At 51.6% G+C, this 21,484-nt stretch overlaps 1 protein-coding gene across 1 annotated transcript in view; it reads left to right on the plus strand.

Annotated features, from left to right (window-relative positions):
* Window positions 1–5,706: 5,706 nt before the first annotated feature.
* GDF6 (growth differentiation factor 6) overlaps window positions 5,707–21,484 on the plus strand; it is a 16,592-nt gene continuing 814 nt past the window's right edge. The window contains exons 1-2 of the mRNA XM_008568369.1: window positions 5,707–6,124; window positions 21,027–21,476. Coding sequence (XP_008566591.1) covers window positions 5,707–6,124; window positions 21,027–21,476 — 868 coding nt within the window. The remainder of the gene's footprint in view (window positions 6,125–21,026; window positions 21,477–21,484) is intronic.

Here is a 21,484-nt window from a genome sequence, read left to right on the forward strand (position 1 = left end):
TTAATGACCATCATGCTTACTAATATCTGGATAAGAATTTACATATGTTGTTATATGTAATCTACACACAAAACCTACAGGGACATATTGTCACCTCCATCTTAAGCGATCAAACTAAAGTTAGAAGATTTTGAGTTCATACAGCTGGGAAGTGACAGAGCTGAGATCCAAACCTATGTCAAGATCCTCATTTAGCATCCATAGTATATAAGGAGATGCCTAAAATCCACTTCACTCTGATGTGGTTTCTGTCTCCCTTTCAGGTTCTAAGCAGGCCTAACCCCATTTATTTTTAGAGATCAAGCCAGATTAGCCACATTTGGCCTAGTATGGCTGTGGGCAATTAAGTACACCTGGTTCACATGGGGAATGAAAATTATTTGCTCGTTAGGAATGAGAATCATTAATTTGAAAATAGGATTGCATATTATGCATTTCCTTTACAACTTTCCCTTAAAAGTCGAAGCACTTCTTGAAGTTTTGGCAGGTAACTTGCCCCTGTTTCATGATGTAGGCCAGTGGTTCTCAAACCTTAGCATGCATCAGAATCCCCCAATGGCTTGTTAAAATGCAGATTGCTGGGCCCCAGCTCCAGAGTTTCCAATTCAGTAGATCTGGGATGAGGACTGAGAATTTGCATTTCTAACAAGTTTCCAGGTAATGCTAATGCTGCTGGTCCAGGGGCCACACTTTGAGAACTACTGGGGTTGGCAAACTACAGTACAGTTGGACAACATCTACCTTCCCTGCAGTGGAACCAAAGGAGAGCAGTGCCTGGGTTAATTTGATCCCCTCAGTGAGTCTTCATGCTTCTTTCGGTATCCAGAACTAGAACCGCGATTCCCTGCCAACCTCAGTGCTGTCATACTGGTCTCATGCATGGATGGGACCGATTAAGACCCAATTCTCCATACAGCTGGGACCCCCTTCAGCTAACAGAGTGAGGAAACAGAGGCCCAGAGAAATTATGAGTACTATGTCATCTGGCACAATTCTTTGTTTTATTTCATTTCATTTCTCTGTAAATTTATTTGTCAAAGAAACAAATAAAAAGAAATGAAAATCAGACTTAGAAATTGGTGAAAGCAGGGGGAATTAATGGGGCTGGCACCTCCCAGTCTAAGTGATGAAGAAGAAATTTTATCTTAGGTGTGCACTCCTAGACGTTTTCCTGCTTCCTCTTCTTTCTTGAAGCAAATGGAGTCCTGACCTTTCCTCTGGCTGCTCAGGACTCCACATGTTTTTCACTCTTGACCATTCTTTGAAGAACACTGCTCAGTACTCTAGGCCAATAGCTTTCATTTTCTTTTCTTTTCTGAGGGAATTATTCTGCAGATGAAATTTTATGAAAATGTCAAAAACAGATAAAAGCAAGACTGCTCAGGCCGAAGCAACTGTGGGCAACTTGAGCTCCACCTGATACATTTTCTCTTTATTCTTGCCAGAAGCTCTAGGGATGCAAAGTAACAGAATTTTAACCCCCCTGCCCTAATCCTTTTTGTTTCCTTATAATCTACCAGCCGTAAGTCTCCTTTTTTTTGGACCACAGAAGTGACAGCTAGCTAATCTTATCAGATTATCAGTTTATCAATTTTTTAGGGATAGTGTAATAGTGGTAGTATGAATGGGGATCCTACTAGATAATGTTCGTATTTTCACTGGGACCTTATGAGGACAGTACCTTAAAATAAAGAAGTGATTCCATTTGTGCAAAAATTTTGGGCAATCTGACATCTTCCCAGGATGTATTTCCAGATCCCCTTATGGCCATGGCCGGCCCGGTGGCGCACTGCTACAGTGTGCCGCTTGGGAGCGCGGTGGCGCTCCCGCCGAGGGTTCGGATCCCACATACAGACCGGTTCCCGCTCACTGGCTGAGCAGGGTGCGGGTGCTACGCCGAGGGTTGCGATCCCATTGCCGGTCCCGGTCCGGTACGGGCGCGACACTGAGGGTTGCGATCCGTTGCCGGACACGAAAAAAGACAAAAAGGAAAAAAAAAAAAAAAAAGAGTGGTTCCTTTACCTATGAGGAGGACCCATACTAAAAGTCCAATATCCTCAGTCACTTTCATAAAAGTTGTCTTTCAAGTAACACTTTAATGAAAAATTAAATAATAAAAGAAAAAAACTCATTTATTTAAGAGAATTTTCTCTCCCTGGGTTAATATAAAATAATAATTTAAAAACAATAAGAGCACAGATTTGAGAAAATCACAGGGCAATTCTATTTGCTTTTGGTCTTATGTCTCTGGGTGGGAAGATCCCTCGTTTATGGATGTTTTATTGCCAGATGCATACAAATTAGGCAATTTTAATTTCTTAAAATTGTGTTAATAGATGTCACTATCTCTTACTCAACATTGAGAATGCCTGTAAACTTTCCAACGTGCAGTACTGATTCTGTTTTCCTCAGGTAATTCCCTCGGCATCCACAGGGGGGCAAGAGATACCACACTGCACAGTTGTGTGTATTTCCATCTATTTGGAAGAAAAGAATCTAACCGTAGTCAAGCTGCTAAAGGTGCCTATGCCAGAACTTCTCAGTTCACCTCAAGAAGCTTTCACATTTTTTTCATGTTCTTCATAGATCAAACTGCTGAAGAAATTATTAGAGAATCTAAGATGACTGAAAACTTAAATTTTATAGCATTATTGCAAAGACTCAAAATGTTCCGTGAAGATCTAAAAGCAGACTTGACTTGTAGTTTACTTTTTATCTTTATTTTTACCCCCCCCCACACCCCGCAAAGGCCTTTGGGTGGCCTTAATATTGGAGTGGATTCCTATTAGAAACATGCCTCGCGGAGGAGGAATTGGACAGACTTTATACATTACCGCGGATCATTGTCATTATATTTGAAATATGAAGTTTTTTTTTTTTTTTTAATATAGGGAAAACATTGGATTAGGAGACAGAAAGTCTTGGTTATATAGAGACACAGTAGCTTGTGATCTGACGTCCTCTCCACTGTTTGTAGGTGTCTGTTTCCTCACCTGTAAAATGACCACTGCAGCCTTTTCAGGCAAAGAGCAGCCAGAACCTTCCTTGCCAAGACCTGAGACTGGCAGCAGTAAAGGAAAGTAATATCTACCCCAGGGGAATTCTGAAGGATGACAGGCCACAACCTTTGTAGTCACTATCCCAGTGTCATTTACTGTTCCACATGACACCATCTAATATGCTGAGAGGTCCTAAGCCACAGCAAATAGACTCATTACTTTGTTTCCTGTTTGCTGATAACTTGTAGCAGATAATTGCTGTGGGCAAAATGAAGAGAGAACATGCAGGCCACCACTGCAGGCAGGAGACATACTTACTGAATGGGAGCTCTGAAACCATGAATCATCATTAACCAGACATTGTACTGATAGAAATTAAAATACTGATAACACAAACCACAAGTGTTGATTTCCCTGAGGGAAGGGATGGAGACAGACCACAAGGAGGAAGCCTCCCCTGGATGATACTTGAGAGATGGATGTACAAATCGAAATGCAGGGTGGGCCAAATAAGACCATGTGCAACCCAAGGTGACAGCTGAGCAGAGAGGAAATGATGCTTCTGCAAGTAAGAAATGAGGACTTCTGAGTGTGTGGTTTTGCAGACCAGTAGAGGGGTGGGTGGTGAAGACCTGCAGAGAAGGGCAGAGGCACACAGAGGAAAGACATTGATGGCAACGGACTTGGTGGTAAAATGTTAAGTGACGAGGGAGGAATACAACATAATATCCCTGGATTGCAATAATAGGAAAAGGACATGTGCACAAAAGATAAAGGAGTAGAAGGGCATAAAGGCAAGAACATTGTTCTTTGTTGTAGTGGCAAAGATCTGAGAAATAATTTTTTTCTTTCAGTTCCATTTCCTTTTATTTGTTAAATAAATAATAACACATTTTAAAGTACAGAGAGAGGAAGGAAGATTATAGTAAAGCACCTTCACATCTAAGGTCTCAGAACTTGACAATCATGAAACCAAAACTAGGGGACATAAGTAGGATTGGGATAGGGCCATAAGGTGCATCCAAGTAGGAGATCAAGAGGAGAGCAGCTAAGCTCAGCAGGCCAGTGGTTAAGAGCCCAGACTCTGGAGCAGTGTGACTCTGGGCCTTGGTTTCCTCATCTGTAAAATAGGGATAATAGAGCACTTATCTCAGAATTGTTGTGAAGATTAAAAGAAGCACTATTTATAAAGGGTTTAGAACCAAGCCTGACACACAAGTTCTCTGCGGGTGTTTGCCATTACCTGGAGGAGGCCAGGGCCCAGGGCGGAGGGCACAGCCCAGGCCTTAGGAAAGTTGGAGGAATGAAGGGAACAGGAAAGCAGGCTGTCAGGGGGGGTGGTCTCAGCCGGGAAAGAAGAGATGAAACATCAAAAGGACGAAGGGGGAAGAAAGTGAGACGGAGGGGAGTGCAGAAACTGGGAATACACACAAAAACTGTGTGGGAGGAGAGATTCACCTGAGACCAAATGAAACCATACAGAAAGGAAAAAGCAAGAAACGAAGTGGAGATGTTGGGCCAGGAATGACTCTTCTGGGCTGTAATGGGAAAGAACACTGGGCTTGGGTGGGAGCCTGGGTCTGTCCCTGGCTGCAGAACCTCATGGCTGAATGGCCTTGGAAAAGTCACTTATCTTTGAGTCTTATGAAAAATAAATACGTCCGTGATAGTGAAAATAGTCACGCCATCCTCCCAGCGCGGTTGGGACGATCAAAGGAGGGCGTGTTATGGTGGGTGACCGAACACCCAATAAATGCTCAGGGAGACGCGTATGTCCCTAGCAGGCCTGGGCGCCGAGCACCGTGGGAGAGCGGCCCGACGCCGCCTGTCTTCCCGCGTTCAGGCCCAGGAATGAGCGAGGCGCTGGGCGGGGAAGCCAGGCACGGGGAATCCGGGGACAGATAAAGGAAACTCGTGATGGGGCGAGGCTGGGCTGAAGAGAAACAGATTGGGGTAGAGCTGCAAAGGGAGGGGTCCCCTGGAAGGGGAGGGGGAGGCCGGGAAGAGAGAGGGTGGGAAGGCAGAGAGATGGGAGGGCAGTGTGAGAAGAAAAGCAGGCTGGGGAAACAGGGATTGGAATGCAGAAGGAACTCGGGGAAGGAGGAAGTCTTGCAGGCGGGAGGGAAAGAGGGAAAATGGGGGTGCAGCGGAGGCGGGGGCAGGCCGCGAGAGGGGAGAGGAGCCCAGGAGCAGGCGGAGGCGAGACGAAGCGGCTAAAGCCAGCGTCAGAAGAGGCTGAGGACCGCGCGAGGGGAGGCTGGGGCCTGCAGGGGAGCGCAGCGGCTGTTAGCATCGATCCCGACTCCAGAGACTGGTGGCCTTTGCCTGACCTCGAGGGTCGGGAACAGACGCCTGTCTCTGTGGAGAGCGGTACCCCACCGAGCGAACGGGGCTGCTCAACGCCGGGCCCACGGCGAGGCTTCTCTGGCTCTGGGCTGGCCCCTGAGGGAGCGAACGGCCGGCCAGGCGGTCGGGGCCGAGGAGAGAAGGTACCACCGCCTGGAGCCAGCGCGCAGCCCGCGGCAGAGGCGCCCCGGCGAGGGGCGGGAGGGGGCGTGGCAGGACCGGGGTTTGTGTGGCTGGGACCCGGCTCCTCGCACTCTGAGTCCGCCCGAGGAGCCGGGCCCCGGCCGCTGTCCAGCCGCTCCGTGCCCCTCGCGCCCTGCATCGCCGCCGCCTCTTGGAGAGACGCAGCCACTCGCTCGCCATGGATACTCCCAGGGTCCTGCTCTCGGCCGTCTTCCTCATCAGTTTCCTGTGGGATTTGCCCGGTTTCCAGCAGGCTTCCATCTCATCCTCCTCGTCGTCCTCGGAGCTGGGCTCCACCAAGGGCATGCGGAGCCGCAAGGAAGGGAAGATGCCGCGGGCGCCGAGAGAGGGTGCCGCGGGCCAGGCGCCCCCGGAGCGCCAGGAGCCACAGCCGCAGGACGAGCCACAGCGGCAGCCGCCGCAGCAGCTCCAGGCGCAGGAGCCGCCGGGCAGGAGTCCGCGCGTGGTGCCCCACGAGTATATGCTGTCAATCTACAGGACTTACTCCATCGCCGAGAAGATGGGCATCAATGCCAGCTTTTTCCAGTCTTCCAAGTCGGCTAATACGATCACTAGCTTTGTAGACAGGGGACTAGGTAAGTGGCAAGGAAAACGCCAGGCTCCTCTCGCGCTGGAGCTCTGCAGCCAGGGCTGTGCTCTGGCTCTGGCAAGAGGCTGCATCTGTGAATTCCTTCCCACTCTGGACGCCTCCCCTTTTCTTTTCTTTTCTTAAATTGTTTTTCCCAAGCCCTAGTAAGTTTCTGAATGCAGCTGCGGATTTTATTCTTGTCTGCAATACTCCTTTCCTCGCTTTCTTCGTTTCCTTCCTTCCTACTTCCTCTCGTCTTTTGCAGAAAGCGGCGTGGTGGCCGCTCGTCTGGTAGCTAGCGGAGGAAGCGTGGGGGACGGGAGGTGGCAGGCAGATGATCTGGGCTGGAGAGGGGTCGAGGCGGGGTCCCGCGTTGTGCGGGATGCGCGGTTCAAGGCCTGAGCTGCCGGGACCGACAGGGCGGCCCCTGGGCATGAATGGGCGTTAGAAAGCCCCAAGCTCCCGTTCGCTCCAGGAAATGCTGGCACAAGTGAGTCCCTCCGCGCGCGGTTTCTCCGCTAGTCCCCGCGCTGGGTGTGGGAATTGTCAGCCGGGCGGGAGCCTAGCGCCTGCCGACTTTTTTGCTCCAGCATCGCGCTCCCCGCGGTTTCGAGGCAGCAACCTGAGTTGTTTCTGCAGAGGTAGAGGCAGCAACCGGCAGAGCGGGCCGGGGGCAGGAATGGCTGAATTTGGGGGGTTGTTGGTACTTAATCCACACGGGTGCATGGGTGTGACCGTCCACCTTTCTCAGCCAGGCAACGCTCCTCTCTCTGAGCTCCTACCAGGGGCCACATCCGTCGTCCCGTCTGCGGGAGCGGGTGCATGTGTGGGTGTCTGCAGAAACGCCTGCGCCCCCTTCTTGCCACCTGCATTGGTCCGTAGCGTGGCCAGTGCCCTGGAGAAAACCCCGCGCTGTCCCTAGTCTCGGAAATTGGGAAGAGTTCCACAGGCGTCGGAAACGAAGCTCCCAAAGGGGAGAGAAAATAACGTGGACAGAGACGGGAAAGGAAAGGAAGGGGAAAGGGGAGGAAGGAGATGAGAAGAAAGGAAGATGGAGATAGAACAGATTTAAGCAGCTATCTACTTCCCATCTTCCCCAGAATGAGGTCCCCGACTTTGACCCGTTCCTGTTCTCCCACTTCCAGATCAGTGAAAGTGGGGTTGCTCGGGAACCCACAGCGCTGGGGTTCGGGCTAATGAGGCTGCTCCGCCACTGCTGCCTTGGGTGCTCGCACGTTCTGGTAGCTTTTTAGAGCAGGCTAACGCCCCCCCCGTCCCCGGGATCTTCCCCAGCTGCAGCCCCCAGCCTCTCCCTAGCAGTCGCCTTCCTTGAGCGCGAGCGTCCTGCCTTCGCCGGGTTCGCCGCTACCGCCCGAGGTCAGCGAGGTTCACGAGCTGCTGAAAGGTCCGGACCGCAAATTAACGCCGAGTATTTTATGACGATTTTAGGACTAGTAAGTCACCTTTGCAGACACGCGGCTTCTACGCAGTGCTGCTACTGGGTCCCCGGCCTCTGTGCTGCCAGCGAAGCTTTCCCCCCCCCCCCCCGCCCTGCCGCGGTTGTCTCTCTCCCTCCAAGTACTCTGTTAATCGTCCGCCTTCTTTGCTATCCTCACCGATGGAGAGACTCAAGAAGCTCAGAGAAAATTGCTCAAGGCCCTTCTCCAAAGGAAGAAATCCCAGAGGCCTAGGCCGGAGGGCGGTTGGGCGCGCATTTTCTTTTCCTGGGAGGGAAGTGGCAAGAACCTCCGCCCCTCCCCCAAGCAGGCACCCCTAACTGGTTCGCTGCGCCCAGTGAGGTTAGCACAGGACCAAGGGACCCCGCGGGCTGTTCGGAGCTGTCTAGGGTTGCCAGCGGCATTCAGGCAAGGGTGGGGGTGTGGTTCTGGGGTCCCCCGGTCCGCGCGGATGCGAGCTCGCTCCACCTTTGCTTGCCCAGCAGTCTCCCCGCCCCCACCCCCACCCCGGGCACCGCGCTGTGAGCCCCCGGGCGCCAGAAGTAGGGGAGGGATTGGCTGCGGGCCCAGGCTTGGGGGGCCTCTGTTCATGAGCCAAGGTCTCCAGGCCCAGCCGGACTGAGATCCAGAAGTCCGGCCTCAACCCTGGGTTGCCGTCGAGGACTGGGGCTGCGAGCGGCACACAGCCGGAGGAGATGAGGCGTGACCACCTGGACCGCAACTTCAAAGGCGCGGTCTCCTCCACGTCCCCAGCTTCCCAGAAAACTCGAGGGAACGCAGTTAGTTGAGTTGGAAGGCGGTGCGGCTGGTCGCACGCCACTCGGGGGCGAAGGAGCGGGGAGCCACGGGCGGGAGGGGCGCGCAGAGGAGGGGTGCGTTGCTGGCTGCAGCCCCAGCTTGATGAAGGGAAAGCCTCACTTTCCCTCTCACTGATTTTGATTTGATGTGTCACCGGCGGTGACCTCGGGCTGGACCTTCCGGGGCTTGCTTAGCATCGGGCCCCTGATTGGAGTGTTTCAACTCAGCGATCTAATTGAGGGTTCATGTCATAACACATCAAACGGTGTCTAGTCTCCCGTGATGGAAGGGACCCGCCAGCCGCGCATCCCCGGCTCCTGGCGAGGACTTCCGCCCCTCTCACGTGGGGGCTTCTTACCGCGCCAACCCCCCTAACATCCCCTCCCCCAACCCCTGGATGGCCCGCAAGAAGGAAAGAGCAGCGGCCAGCCTAGAGCTGGGCCAGCCGCACTAACTTGGCGCCTTGCCTCGGGGATATTTAAATCGCCGTCGAGTGTGGCGGGTTTAGCTCGGAGGAGCCAGAGGTCCCTCAAGGGGAGGAGCAAAGAAAAGGGAAGGAACCCCCAAGCTGGTCCACGAGGCACGAGCGACTTCCTCATGTACAGTATTTGTAAAAAATCTCCCTTACCCGGGAACCCCCCAACATTACACCTGAAGCCCGTGATTGAGAGTGGGAGAGTGGGGACAAAATCTACCCAAAGTGAATAAAGAGCGCTTTAGGTCTGTAAAGACAGCAAGTTCTGTGCTATCCCAGCCACTGCCATCTCTCTCCACCCTCCTGAGACCTTACTGCAAGGATTTTAAAAAAATTTTATCTCTCTTCTTTCGGTTTGCTCTTTAAACACCTAGGGGTAATAATAATAACCAAGATTTACCGAACATTTATTGTGTGCTAAGTACAGTACTGTGCTAAAATCTGCTACATCAATTATCTCACTTAATTTTCACAATCATCCCCCCGGGAAAGTTCTATAATCACCCCATCTTACAGGTGAATTAAGGAAGACAGAGAGGTTAAGACAGTTGCTCAAGTTCACACAGCTAATGAGAGGTGAAGCTCATGTAAGATTCTAGACCCTGCACTATATAGAGTAAGGGGCAAGGAGGTTTCTAAAGGATGGTGGCAAGCAGCAGAAGTCCAAAAATCGAGAGATTTTCTTCCCAGATCAGCAATTCCTCTGTAGTCTCTTCAGACCCAGTGAGGAGATTGAGTGCAATTTTGGACTTAAGGGTCTGGATTTGTGCTGTGCCTTGCTTACTTCTGTACTTATTTTAACAGAGACACAAACCATGTTTTCCCTGATTTTTAAAAAAATGCCTCCATATTGGGTTTTAAAAATGATTTTGGATCCATAAAGATGAGAAAGTGTGTATGTGTGTGTTGATGCAGTCATAGGATCAGATTGGACAAGGTGGGATATACTGAAATTACAGCTAGCTCATGAAGTAACTCATTAAAGGGCTACTAGTGTTGGGACCCTGGACCCCCAACCCCGGGGGCTGGGAAAGGCAGACAATTAGAACATCTATGAATTTAACAGGGTTGAGTGACAGAGGGGAGGGAGGGAGGGATGGAGAGAGAGAGAGAGAGAGAGAGAGAGAGAGAGAAAACAAAACCCAGACTTTTCAGTTTCCGTAGTGAAAAGTGCCACATAATTTCAATGGGGGTGGGTGGGTGGGAGACCTCTTAAGGAGGAGGGAACCAAATACGTCTAAACATATTGCTGTGAGTTGGGTTTCCAGATGACGTTGAAATAAGAATATTCTTTATGTATGTATGTATGTATGTATTTTGTTGTTGTTGTTGTTGTTGTTACAATAGCGCTCTCAGAAAGGCAGTTAGGAATGGATACAAACCAAAACGAGGTTGGAACATCCTTGAGGAACTTGACACCCTAGAAAGAAAGAACTCTCAGGATCCTTTGCCGCTGATTTTGTTGGCTTCTCCGTTTACCTTATGGTTTGTGATTGTCAGGGGGCAGAGCAGGACAATTCTGGGGATACCCGGGCTGCAGGGAAGGCATTTGAAAAACTGCATAATTTCCTCGCGATTGAAGTTCATCTGGTACGTCATGTTTATGCAAAACAGCGGGTTTCTGGGTGGACCTGGGCCGCAGAGTGGTGTAATCAGCCCAGCAGCGCTTTTGCCCCGACCCTGTTGTCGTTGGCAAACGGAAGATGAAATATAAGCAGGGAAGTATTTTAATGGGGACGGAGGGAATTCACAACTGTTAATTATTTGGTGACCTTGTATTCGATTTGTTTGAGTCCCTTATAAAAACACTAATGCAGACCAGACGGCCAAATGAGGAAGCCGGGCAGAAGGTTCCAATCTAGGCTTTATTTCCCCGGAAAGAGGGAACAGCCTTGGAAAAGGCTTGCTAAGCGTTCAAGTGTGTGCGTGTGAAGGCGCGACCGCAGGAGAGCCGGCGCTGCTGTCTGCGCCGCAGTCCAGGTTCAGGATCCTCCTCCAGCCTGGTCAGCAGGAAGGCCTTGGGCAGAGACCAGGGGTAGGGGAAGGATGCGTCAAACTAGAATTTTGTTCTGCTTTTCCGGTTGGAATGATTAAAACATGCCTAAGGCCACAAACCAACCCCTTAGCCATTGGCTTGTTGTTAAGTATCAATCACCCCAATCTCTAAGGCCTTAAGGTTCGCCTTACAGGGAAAATCAAGAAGCTAAAAACACCTAGCGTCTCCTGCATCTAGAGCGCAGCTTACGCCAGGTTCCTGGCGAGTTTCCTTGGCAAGGGAGGCCAATTTGGGAAGGACACAGCGTTTTCCCCAGCGCGGAAGGGAGGCTTTCGGGCCTCTGGGAGTTTGCACAGTGGAGTTGCCGGTGGCGGGAAGGGATCGAAAAACGTGCTCAAAGGCTCAAACATCCCTGTTGTTTCTAAACAAATACAAAACAAACAACATCAACAATCGCTGAAGCCACAGACAGCGAAAGGCATTGTGAATCTTTCCCCCCTACTCTCCTTAACTGAATCAGGACATGAAAACTCCTCCTTCTGCCCAGAGAGGATGCATTTCACCTGCGCCCACGGCGAGGGGAGAGCGCTTCATTGATGGAGGCCCTAGTGCAACCCGCTCTTCCCAGCTGGAGTTCTCGGGGTTCTTGCACACCTCCTGTAAAGTGATGACTCTTCCTAGGGCGGTGGCGAGACGGGGAGAAGGGTAGAGAGGTGAGAAGAAGATGGTGTGACAGAAATACAGCAAAACCAAGAACTTTTGTTTCCTGCCAGGACGACTGCGTGCATCAAACGACCCTGAGCAAATCGATAATAATCCCTGGGGTCTTTTAAGTGAAAGGCATTAGTTTGATAACCCTCGAGTATTGAATAACCCAGGCCGAAGGATGCCCTCTGGACTGTGGGAACGGAATCGAGACGAAACCTCCAGGTGTGGAAAGCAGGAATGTGGATCCGCCACGTCATTCCATTGCTTGGCATCCACCCCATCCCCACTCTCACCCTCAGCCCCCAAGTTCTGGCTGTTTACTTTTAAGCTCGAAGTAGTTTAAATACTATCTCCTGTTTATAAGTATTAAATAGGTCCTCACTGGACTAATGGGTTCCAGGGTTGCCGTTCTCTGCCTTCCAGGACAGTCCATTAGCTCCGCTGGGGGCCGAGGGTTGGGTCCACTTGGGGTCAGGGGCTGCGGGAGCGTGGAGGGGGCGGACTGCGAGGCCGCGTTGCTAGAGAAGCGCGCGCTGAGCAACTAGTGGCCGGGACGCCTGGGGGCGGGGCACAGTTTAGGGACCCGATAGCTGGCTTGCAAGGCAGGAGAGGGGCGGGCCTCTGGTGCTGTGTTAGCTTGGGGAGAGTGGCAAAGGGCGGGAACAGGGACAGCGCGGAGGGTAGCTTTGGCTGGGGCGGGGCTGGGCGACATCCTTAAATAATGTGGGAGTCAAGAGGAATCTGTGCATCTGCATTACAAACCTGGCTTCCAGGCAAGTTGGTCCACTCCCACCCCAGATGCCAGCCGACTGCCGCTCGGGTGCTCCGTAGGGAGGAAAACTGAACGATGCTAGGCTAGGCCGTGGCCCACAACCAACACAACGAATCTCATTTCGCTCCATTATTTTGGAAGTCAGACCAAAGTGAACACCGTGGAGCTGGGTTGCGGTGATCCCTTCCTCAGAGGCGGGATCTGGCCCAGCACTTTAAAGAACACATCGCTGCGGCTTCTCCTGAGCAGAACCCCTGGGCGCTGAGAATCCAATGTCCTGCTTACCACTACATGCCAATTTGAACCTTTCCTCCCACCTGCAATCCCAGAGATGGTCCGGGAGGGGAAGTCGCATTAAATGGGTACGGCAGAGGCTTCACGATTACGAATCCTCCGCGCCCCCGCCCTTCCCCCCTTCCCCCTTCCTAGAGGGCCGGTGTCGCTCCCCTGGGCTTCTAGGTGACCTAACTGGTCTTCAGTGCGCAGAAAGCCGACTCCAGCAAATCAACGCGGTCCGGGCCCAGCACGTACGGCCCCAGGGAGAGGGCTGCGACACTCCGAGGACGTCCGGGAGCAGGGTGCTTGAGCGCAACGGAAAGACTGGGAGGGTCCAGCGCGCGGGATGGCACAGATCCTCATGTGGGTCTCATCTACAGTAACGTCAAATTAAGATTTGAGCCGCTGTGGTTGGGAGCCCAGGATGGGACCAAGGCGAAAAGAGAGAGGCTCCATGGAGTGTCTTTGATCTCGGTTTTGCTTCTCTGATTATCCAGCCCCTCAAGAGAGCTCGCGGGATGTGGGTCTCATCTACAGTAACGTCAAATTAAGATTTGAGCCGCTGTGGTTGGGAGCCCAGGATGGGACCAAGGCGAAAAGAGAGAGGCTCCGTGGAGTGTCTTTGATCTCGGTTTTGCTTCTCTGATTATCCAGCCCCTCAAGAGAGCTCGCGGCCACGAGGGTCACTGACAAGTTCACGGAAACCACTTTGTAATTGAATCAGTTTTAACCTATAGAGAAAAAAGGAGTCTTCCTGAAGCTCTTTCGGGCTCCTGCTGGGGGTGCCCAGTGCCCAGGGCAGAGGGCTGGCCCCTGGCTCCGCATAGCCCGCCAGAAATCTGCGCCCTCGGGGTTGGGGTTGAAGGCTGCGTTGAGGCTCCGAGGCTGGGGCGAAGGTATGTTTTCAGGTGGATTCGAGTTTTCCTTCTCTTCTCCCTTCCTTAACCTCACTCGTTTGCTTCGTGCTGAGTCAGAGTTTGAACTGGCAGTGTTGACACCGGGATTTCACTGCGGGATCCAAGCAGGACAGCAGACCCTTTAACCTGTGGGGTCTCTAAGGCCCAGGCTCGTCTGAGAAAGGAGGGCACGGAGCTGCGAGGCCTGGGACAGAGGGTGGGAAAGCCTATTTAAGACTCGCCTTGGGCCGCTCTGGTCACTGGAAGAAGAAAAGAAGCTAAGAAGTGCAGGGCAAGCCACTGTGGTAGGCACTAGGGAAGCCAAGAGACCCAGAGAGAATCTGGGCCAGTGAGGAGGCACTCACACAGACAGACCAACCGACCCGAACTTCGCAGCTGACAGGTGCCACAGGCCAGGCCTCCCTGCAGCTCAACATGTGCTGCACATTCTGCAGCCTGCCCCCAACATGTGCGTGTCCCTTTGTGGGGTGAAGAAGATTGGGAACATCGGCCCACCCTATCCCCACCCAGACTGGCACTGTGGACAGATTGTGCTCCCTAAAGGGTGACAAAGGGTGGAGAAGACTAATTCCCAGGCCTCTCAGGGCTGTGCCTGCCCAGCTGGAGAGTCATACAGGTTAGCACATGGGCTAGCACTGGCCTTAACCCCTGCAGATGAAGAAACCGGCAAGAAGGGTCCAATCCCTGATGAAGTTGGGTTGGAGGTCCTTGGTTCACCTGGTATGGTGGTAGGGACAGCAGTCATGGACATGGCATCACAGGACTGAGAAGGATCAGAGCTGTAGGGGCTACAGACCTTATGAGTCTAGACCCTTACTGGACCACAGATGAGCAAGAATAGGAAGCAACGGCTTTGTTCTTTACCAATGCTGCCAGCGTCTTTCTTCCACTCACTTCAGGAAATCTTGTGGAGAGAATTGGACCACATCTCCTCAAAGGATGCCGAGAGGAGGATAGGTGCACCACCCATACCAGGATGTAGGTAGTTATGATAATCGTTCTTTACCAATGCTGCCAGCGTCTTTCTTCCACTCACTTCAGGAAATCTTGTGGAGAGAATTGGACCACATCTTCTGAAAGGATGCCGAGAGGAGGATAGGTGCACCACCCATACCAGGATGTAGGTAGTTATGATAATACTGGCTGTATCTACTGGGGGTTTCCATGTGCCATGCGTGGTCCTGGGTGCCTTGACTCTGACCTTTACCATAACCCTGCAAGGTAGAGGTGGTTCTCCCATTTTACAGATGAGGCATATGAGGCTGGGAGAGATTATGTGACCCAGTCCGCCCGAGGTCACCCAGCCACTAAGTCACAGATCAGGATTCAGATTTATGTCTCTTAGCCTCTAAATTCCTATGCTCACTCCACATTGTCAGCAGTAACTAACATTTGCATAACATCTTCAGAAGTCTTTCCCACACCTTACCGAATTTGCCTCCCTCAGTGGCCCTGTGAGCTGTTATCCCCATTTTGTAGCTGGGAAACAAGTTTCCTTGTAAATTCTTTCAAAAATCCAATTGTTGGCATTCGTTCAGTTTTGCCGAAGTGAGTGACTCTTGGTGGACACTGGGGATCGATGCCCTCCCTCCCTCCAGGCATGAGAAGCATGAAAGAGCTTCTCAGGGTTTCTACCAGGCACAGAGATCAAGGGCTGGGATGTCTAGGGTGGTGGCACAGATAACGGAGCCAGGTTGCTAGCTGTGCCACTTACTATCTTGGGCAAGTTACTCTTAAACTCTATTCTAGATTATAGTGATACCTTTCTCAGAGATGGTTTTGAGGGTTAAATGAATTATTACAAATTAAGAATTTAGATCATGCCCAGCACGTAGTAGGTGCTACACCAGTGTTTGCTATTATGATCATTGTGCTGGGTGGTCAAACAAGAGTATTGGAGTCAAGCAATTGAATTGTATGTATTGGCTCCTGAACCCACATCTCAGTGAGGATGCTTAGCAACCAGTCAAAGGTTTTCAAGGATCAGATCTCAACAGAGGCCAGACTCAGGAGGAGTACATCCCCAGGGGGGTGCCCAGGAGATCTTGGTATCCCAGGGGGATGGTGGATAGTTGGAGCACAGATTACCCTAAGAGACCTTCACACCCAGGGGGAGGGGCTGGTGGCTCATTTTTACACACCCACTTCACCTTTCTCTATTTCCAACCTCATGGACTGACACCTCAGGGCAGTGCTGAAGCTGAAGGACCTAGGAGAGAAATGACTCCAAACTCAGTCACACATTCTGATCCTGGAGGCCTTCCTTCTAATAAAGAAAAAAAAGAAAAAGAAAAAAAAAAAAAAGAAAGAAAGAAAGAAAGAAAAGAAAAGGAAAGAAAAAAGTCCTGGTGGCGATTACGTTGATGTGACTCTGTGTCTTACTTCCTTCCTCCCTCTTGCTCCAATCAGGACCCTGATAGAGGAGCGCGGCCGCGGGACTGGGGGCCAGCACTTGGATTTAGGACCTTCAGCATCTATCTCTTATTAGTTGCAAGACATTGGGCAAGATACCCCTTAGAGTCTCAGTTTCCTCATTAATAAATTGGCATGACAGTAGGACGGTAAGGATTCAGTGAGATGCTATCAAAGCTCTGAGCACGTGCCTGGCACAAAGGCGACATGTCATAAGCGCTCAGTGCTGCTGCTGGCTCTGAAATGAGGGGGTTAGCTGCAAATATGTCTGGAGTTCCCTTGGCAAAGAGGGGTGATTATCCCCGCCCCCCCACTTCCCCCCTAGGGGATGGGAAACACCGCTGTCTTCTCGGCTTTTTGAGCGGTCACCTAGTCTGGGGTCTGTGCCCCCAGAGGACGTGGGTGGGAGGCGTGGCGGGGATGTCCAAGGAGGCCGGCGGGGGCCGGTCAGATGCCTTGTCAGTAGCCGTCCAGGGTCACCGCGCACTCAGAGGATGGGAGCCCAGAGTCTGGACGCGAAGGGCCCTGCGGGTCGGGAAGAGCCGCGGGTACACTCGCTGGCGAGGGACAGAAAATCCAGCTAGGACCCACAACGTCAGGCTGCGTACCTATCTCAGCAAAGTCTTCGAAAAATGCAGTACCCGGCCCTTCCCGTCCCCAGCCAAAAGAGTTTCGGGTTTTCGGGTTGGCTCTCCAGGTTGGCTCAGGGGAGCAGCCCCAGCAGGAGGCACCGGGGTGGGCGGGAGAGGAGCAGATTTTGTCACTGCGCGCCCCTCTCTCAGGTCGTCCGCTGGGGCTCAGGTTCCTGGGCGTGGGTCTTTGGCGCTGTGGGCATCTTTTCCTTTCCGCTCTGCTGTCTGCTTCTCTAGCTTCCTCCAGCCACTTACAGTGACCATGGACAGATGCCTTCACCTTTCTAAGCCAGTGTCCTCACTTAAAACGGGTGTAATCGTACCTACCTTGCACGTAGTTAGTTCTTTTTCTTGTTTCGTTATTTGCTTTTCTTTTTCTTTTTTAAATTAAAATCTTTTGTCTTTTGTCTAAATGAAACTTTCTACCATTTAACCGACATCTCCCTCTTTTCTTATTTTTTTTAATAAATTCTACACTGCAAGTGTACGTATGAGGTGCTCTCAGACTTTTGCCAACTTGCTGACCTAGTTTCACAGGATATTCTTCAGATATGCCAGTGGTTTGTTCTTTCCGGCTCCTCTTTCTCCCCTCCCCACTTCTCTATCCACCTACCAGGGAAAGAGGATAAGCACAACCAGCAATTGTAACTTGAAAGGCTTATATGCCTAGTGCTCAGCAAACACTGAGTTAACTGGGGATGCGAGCTAAGCTGCGATGAACTAGGTTGATGAAAATTAAAAGCAAAATAAAAGGCTCCCATGATGTATTTTTTTGATTAATTTCAATTTAAGGGCCTCAAGCAGAAGATTCACTTCCAGGATGTAAGACAGTGGCACTGGTTTTGAAATGAAAAGTGCATATTTCAACTCAAGGGGATGGGGGGAGAGGGTCATTTGATGACATCAGCTCTCACTTATCCAAGATTTAATGGGAGAGGAGGCTTGTGGAAGGGAGTGTGAAGGGCCAGCTTCCTGCCTACAGGTGGCCCTTGGCATCTGGGCCAAGTTCTGTGATGCCAAGTCAGCAGGCAAAGTGTCTGCAGGGTCACAGTGCACGGTGGTGTATACACTCCCCAGGCTCCCAGGTCAGATGCCTCCTCTGGGCTATTTCTGTGATGCATGGCTTCAGAGCAGGTCCAGACAGGTGGGGAATGTGCTCTGAAGAGGAGCTTCACACAGCAGCTACCTTCGTGGACCCTCTGTTTAGGAATTAAAGGTTCTGGAGACCCAGTGAGAGAACATGTGGCTAAAAGGGTAAGAGAACTGTGGGGGTGGCTGTGGAGGCCAGGAAGTGGCTGGGAGAGATAGTGACTTAGTTCTGGTGCATACCACCTTAGACCTTGCCCTGGGCTGCATGCTTTATAGAGCCTTGTTTTGTCCTTCCTCCAGGGGTGCTCCTCCCCATAGTGGGGAATCCAAACAACCTAGCGGAAATGCGCACCTAGACTGGGGGTTCTTGAAGTGTGATTTCTGGATTAACAGAATCAGCATCATCTGGGAGCTTACTAGAAATGCAGATTCTGGGCCCCACCACTAGCCTCTGGGGCCCTAGAGAGTTTGTGTTTCTGACAAGTTTCTATGTGATGCTGAGATGCAGATTTAGGGACCACTGCAGGTTTGGTGGCTTTGAGAGCCACTATTCCAAATCAAGCTCCAGGTACCTGGGCAACAGAATTCTTGCCCAAATAGTCCTGAGCCCACTTCCAGGGCTTGGACAGCTTGTTCATTGGGTGTATCCTCCCATGAGTGGATCACACCTCTGATGTATGCACTTGAAGGCCTGGGATGCTTAGATCTGTGGGTTACATGCATGCAGGTGAGGTCCTCTGAAGTGTGGGGTGAAGCTGGTGTGAGAAGAGAAGGGAGCAGGATGGAAGCCAAAGCCCCCTTTTGCACTCTTGTCCTGAACCCTGGAAAGGGTGAGGGTGGGCTGGTATTGCTAACCATTTATTAGCCCACACTTAAAAAAAAAAAAAAAAGAAAAGAAAAAGAAAACAAAAGCAGGCTGATCTCTCCATGTTGAATGAGAGAAATAAATATATCATTATTCTTTACACCTGCCCAATGCTCTCCAGCTAGTGACAAACTATCACAAGATAAGCAAAGATGGAAATGATTTCCTAAGGGAGCCCAGATTCTCTTTCTAGCAAGCCCTGCAAATATGGTTTGGACTGTATCTCCCTTCCCTTATACCCTGGCCACTCTTTTCTTTGGAGTGTAGTACTTGAATAACACTGGAGAGGCAGTGGGTCTCAGGGGCCAAATATTCCCACTATGGAATTAAATAGACCAAAGTATGGATTTCAGCCTCACCACTTACTAGCTGTCTAACTTTGGGTAATTAATTTCTCCAAGCCTTGGTTTTCCCATCTATAAAATGGGAACAATATGAGTTCTTACCTTACAGAACTGTTCAGTGAATGTGGATGAAGATCAGAAATATGTCAGCTCTCACAACATTTAGCTAGTGCATCAGGTGCCTTAGGTGTGTCCCTAAGTTTGGGGAGAGAGGCAGGAAAGTAAAACCTAAGATGACAGGTCCAGAGATCAAGGCGGTGGCTGAGCATTGTCAGACAGGTTTCTTTAAAGAAGAAGGAAGTGTGCAGAATTCCCCCTGATTTTAATGTGACCCTGGCCAGTTTGAAGGTCTTGGCTTCCATAAATCAACTGCCTCCAGCAACTTTTCCCTTTTCACCTCTCTAACCCTTCCCACAGCTCCATCTCAGGCTGGGGCATGTGTGTTAGAGGCAACTGGTCGTGGTCAGCCCAGAGTGTGGACTGGGTGTGGCTGAGGCTCCAGAGCCAGTGCCCCTGGGCTACATCTGGACAGGCAGTGAGGACTGGGACCCAGTGACACTTTTACTATTGAAATCAACCCAAAGTTTACTAGCTTCTGGGGAAAGCTGGGGGCTTTGGGGATTTTTGTATTTGCTGGGTTGTAAATATTTTATGAGAAGGCAGCCCAGGAAAATCTGGTTAGCTTTCCGCCTTGCACATTGAAGAGGGGTTGGCTTCATGTACAAATGTGTCTAAAAAGAAATCCAGTTTTGCCTTGGTCCTGAAGAATTTGCCTTGGATTTTAAAAGCTTGCTACCTGCAAGGTGTCCCCAATTTCTTTTTCTCAATTGTAACCAAAAATTTTATCTTCGGGATTAGTTGCAAAGCAAGAGAATTTCAGATTGGGTGGTGGGGGGAGGGAGCAGGGGGAATGCCACTCTGTGTGTGTGTGTGTGTGTGTGTGTGTGTGTGTGTGTGTGTGTGTGTCCCTGGCTGAGGTTTTCTCCCTCCAGGTATATCTATTTCTCATCTATTTCTCACCGTTTTCTCCCTCCAGGTATATCTATTTCTCATCTATTTCTCACCAGGATCATCTTAATGGATAGATGCCTGGTGTGTGTGTTTGTTCATTTGCACCCCGCCCCCTCTTCTGAAAGCTTCATTGCTCTTTTGTTTGTGGTTAAATGACTGAATTAAAAAGAAAGGAAGAAAATCACATAGCAGCTCTTCATTCTGTCTGCACTTGTTGGGCCTAAATGCCCCCGCAAAACTGTCTGCTGGGCACTAATGTTACCCTCAGACTACTGGGTTTAAACTAGGACTGCACCTTTAAATTATCTTGGAGCTTTAAAAAAAAAAAAAAAAAAAAAAAAAAAGCTAACAACAGACAAAACCCCCATGCCCAGGCTCCGTCTTTAGATGTTGATTCAATTGGATGAAGCAAGCCCTGGCACCGGCAGTTTTTAGGTTCTCCAGATGATGCTAACGGCCAGCCAGACGGAGAATCGCTGCTGTAGAGGTTTGTCACTCGCTGACCAGCGCGCACACTAGGTCAGGCACAGATGTAGGCGCTGTAGTGAGCGAGACGGGCGGTGACATCGTCCTAGCTCCTAGGGCTGGTGGAGGGGGCGGAGTGTTGCTGGGAAAGACAAACCGCTCAGAAGACAAATATAAACGAGGTAATTGTAGATAATCCTAAGTGCCGGGAAGATAATGAACCAGGGCCCTGTGATCGTAACCGAGGGAGGTTACTTCAGATCAGGGTGGTCGGGGATGGCCTCTCGGAGGAGGTGACATTTGAGACAAGAATGATGAGAACGAGCCACCCGGGAGAAGGTCTGGGGCAAGCGCGGCCCAGGCTCGCGACCACAAAGGGCACGTTAGTGGTTACGATGTCTCTTGGGGGGAAACCCGGGAGGCCGCTGCGGCCGCCCAGCCAGCAGCCACCGGCTTCCGCCCTGGGAGTCCGGCGCTGCCCCGGAGGAGGGGGCCTGCCCTGCTGCACCCCGTCCCCACGCCGTGCACCAGCCAGGCGGGGAGCCGGGGTGGCCAGGCCTGGGGCCGGCCGGGATGCACTCCCCGACCGGCCTGTCCCGCTCCCCGCTCCTTTCCTCCTGGGGGCGGCCGAAGAGCACCGGGCTGATCTCCCCCTTAAGTGGAACTGACTGTAATTATTTTTTATCTCACAGACGATCTCTCGCACACTCCTCTCCGGAGACAGAAGTATTTGTTTGATGTGTCCACGCTCTCAGACAAAGAAGAGCTGGTGGGCGCGGAGCTGCGGCTCTTTCGCCAGGCGCCCGCAACGCCCTGGGGGCCGCCGGCCGGGCCGCTCCACGTGCAGCTCTCCCCCTGCCTGTCGCCCCTGCTGCTGGACGCGCGGACCCTGGACCCGCAGGGGGCGCCCCCGGCCGGCTGGGAAGTCTTCGACGTGTGGCAGGGCCTGCGCCACCAGCCCTGGAAGCAGCTGTGCTTGGAGCTGCGGGCCGCATGGGGCGAGCCGGACTCCGGGGAGGTCGAGGCGCGAGCGCGGGGGCCGCAGCAGCCGCCGCCTCCGGACCTGCGGAGTCTGGGCTTCGACCGGAGGGTGCGGGCCCCGCAGGAGCGCGCCCTGCTCGTGGTATTCACCAGATCCCAGCGCAAGAAA

Source organism: Galeopterus variegatus, unplaced genomic scaffold (assembly GCF_000696425.1).
Source record: "Galeopterus variegatus unplaced genomic scaffold, G_variegatus-3.0.2 Scaffold23, whole genome shotgun sequence".
In the NCBI taxonomy this organism is placed as follows: domain Eukaryota; kingdom Metazoa; phylum Chordata; class Mammalia; order Dermoptera; family Cynocephalidae; genus Galeopterus; species Galeopterus variegatus.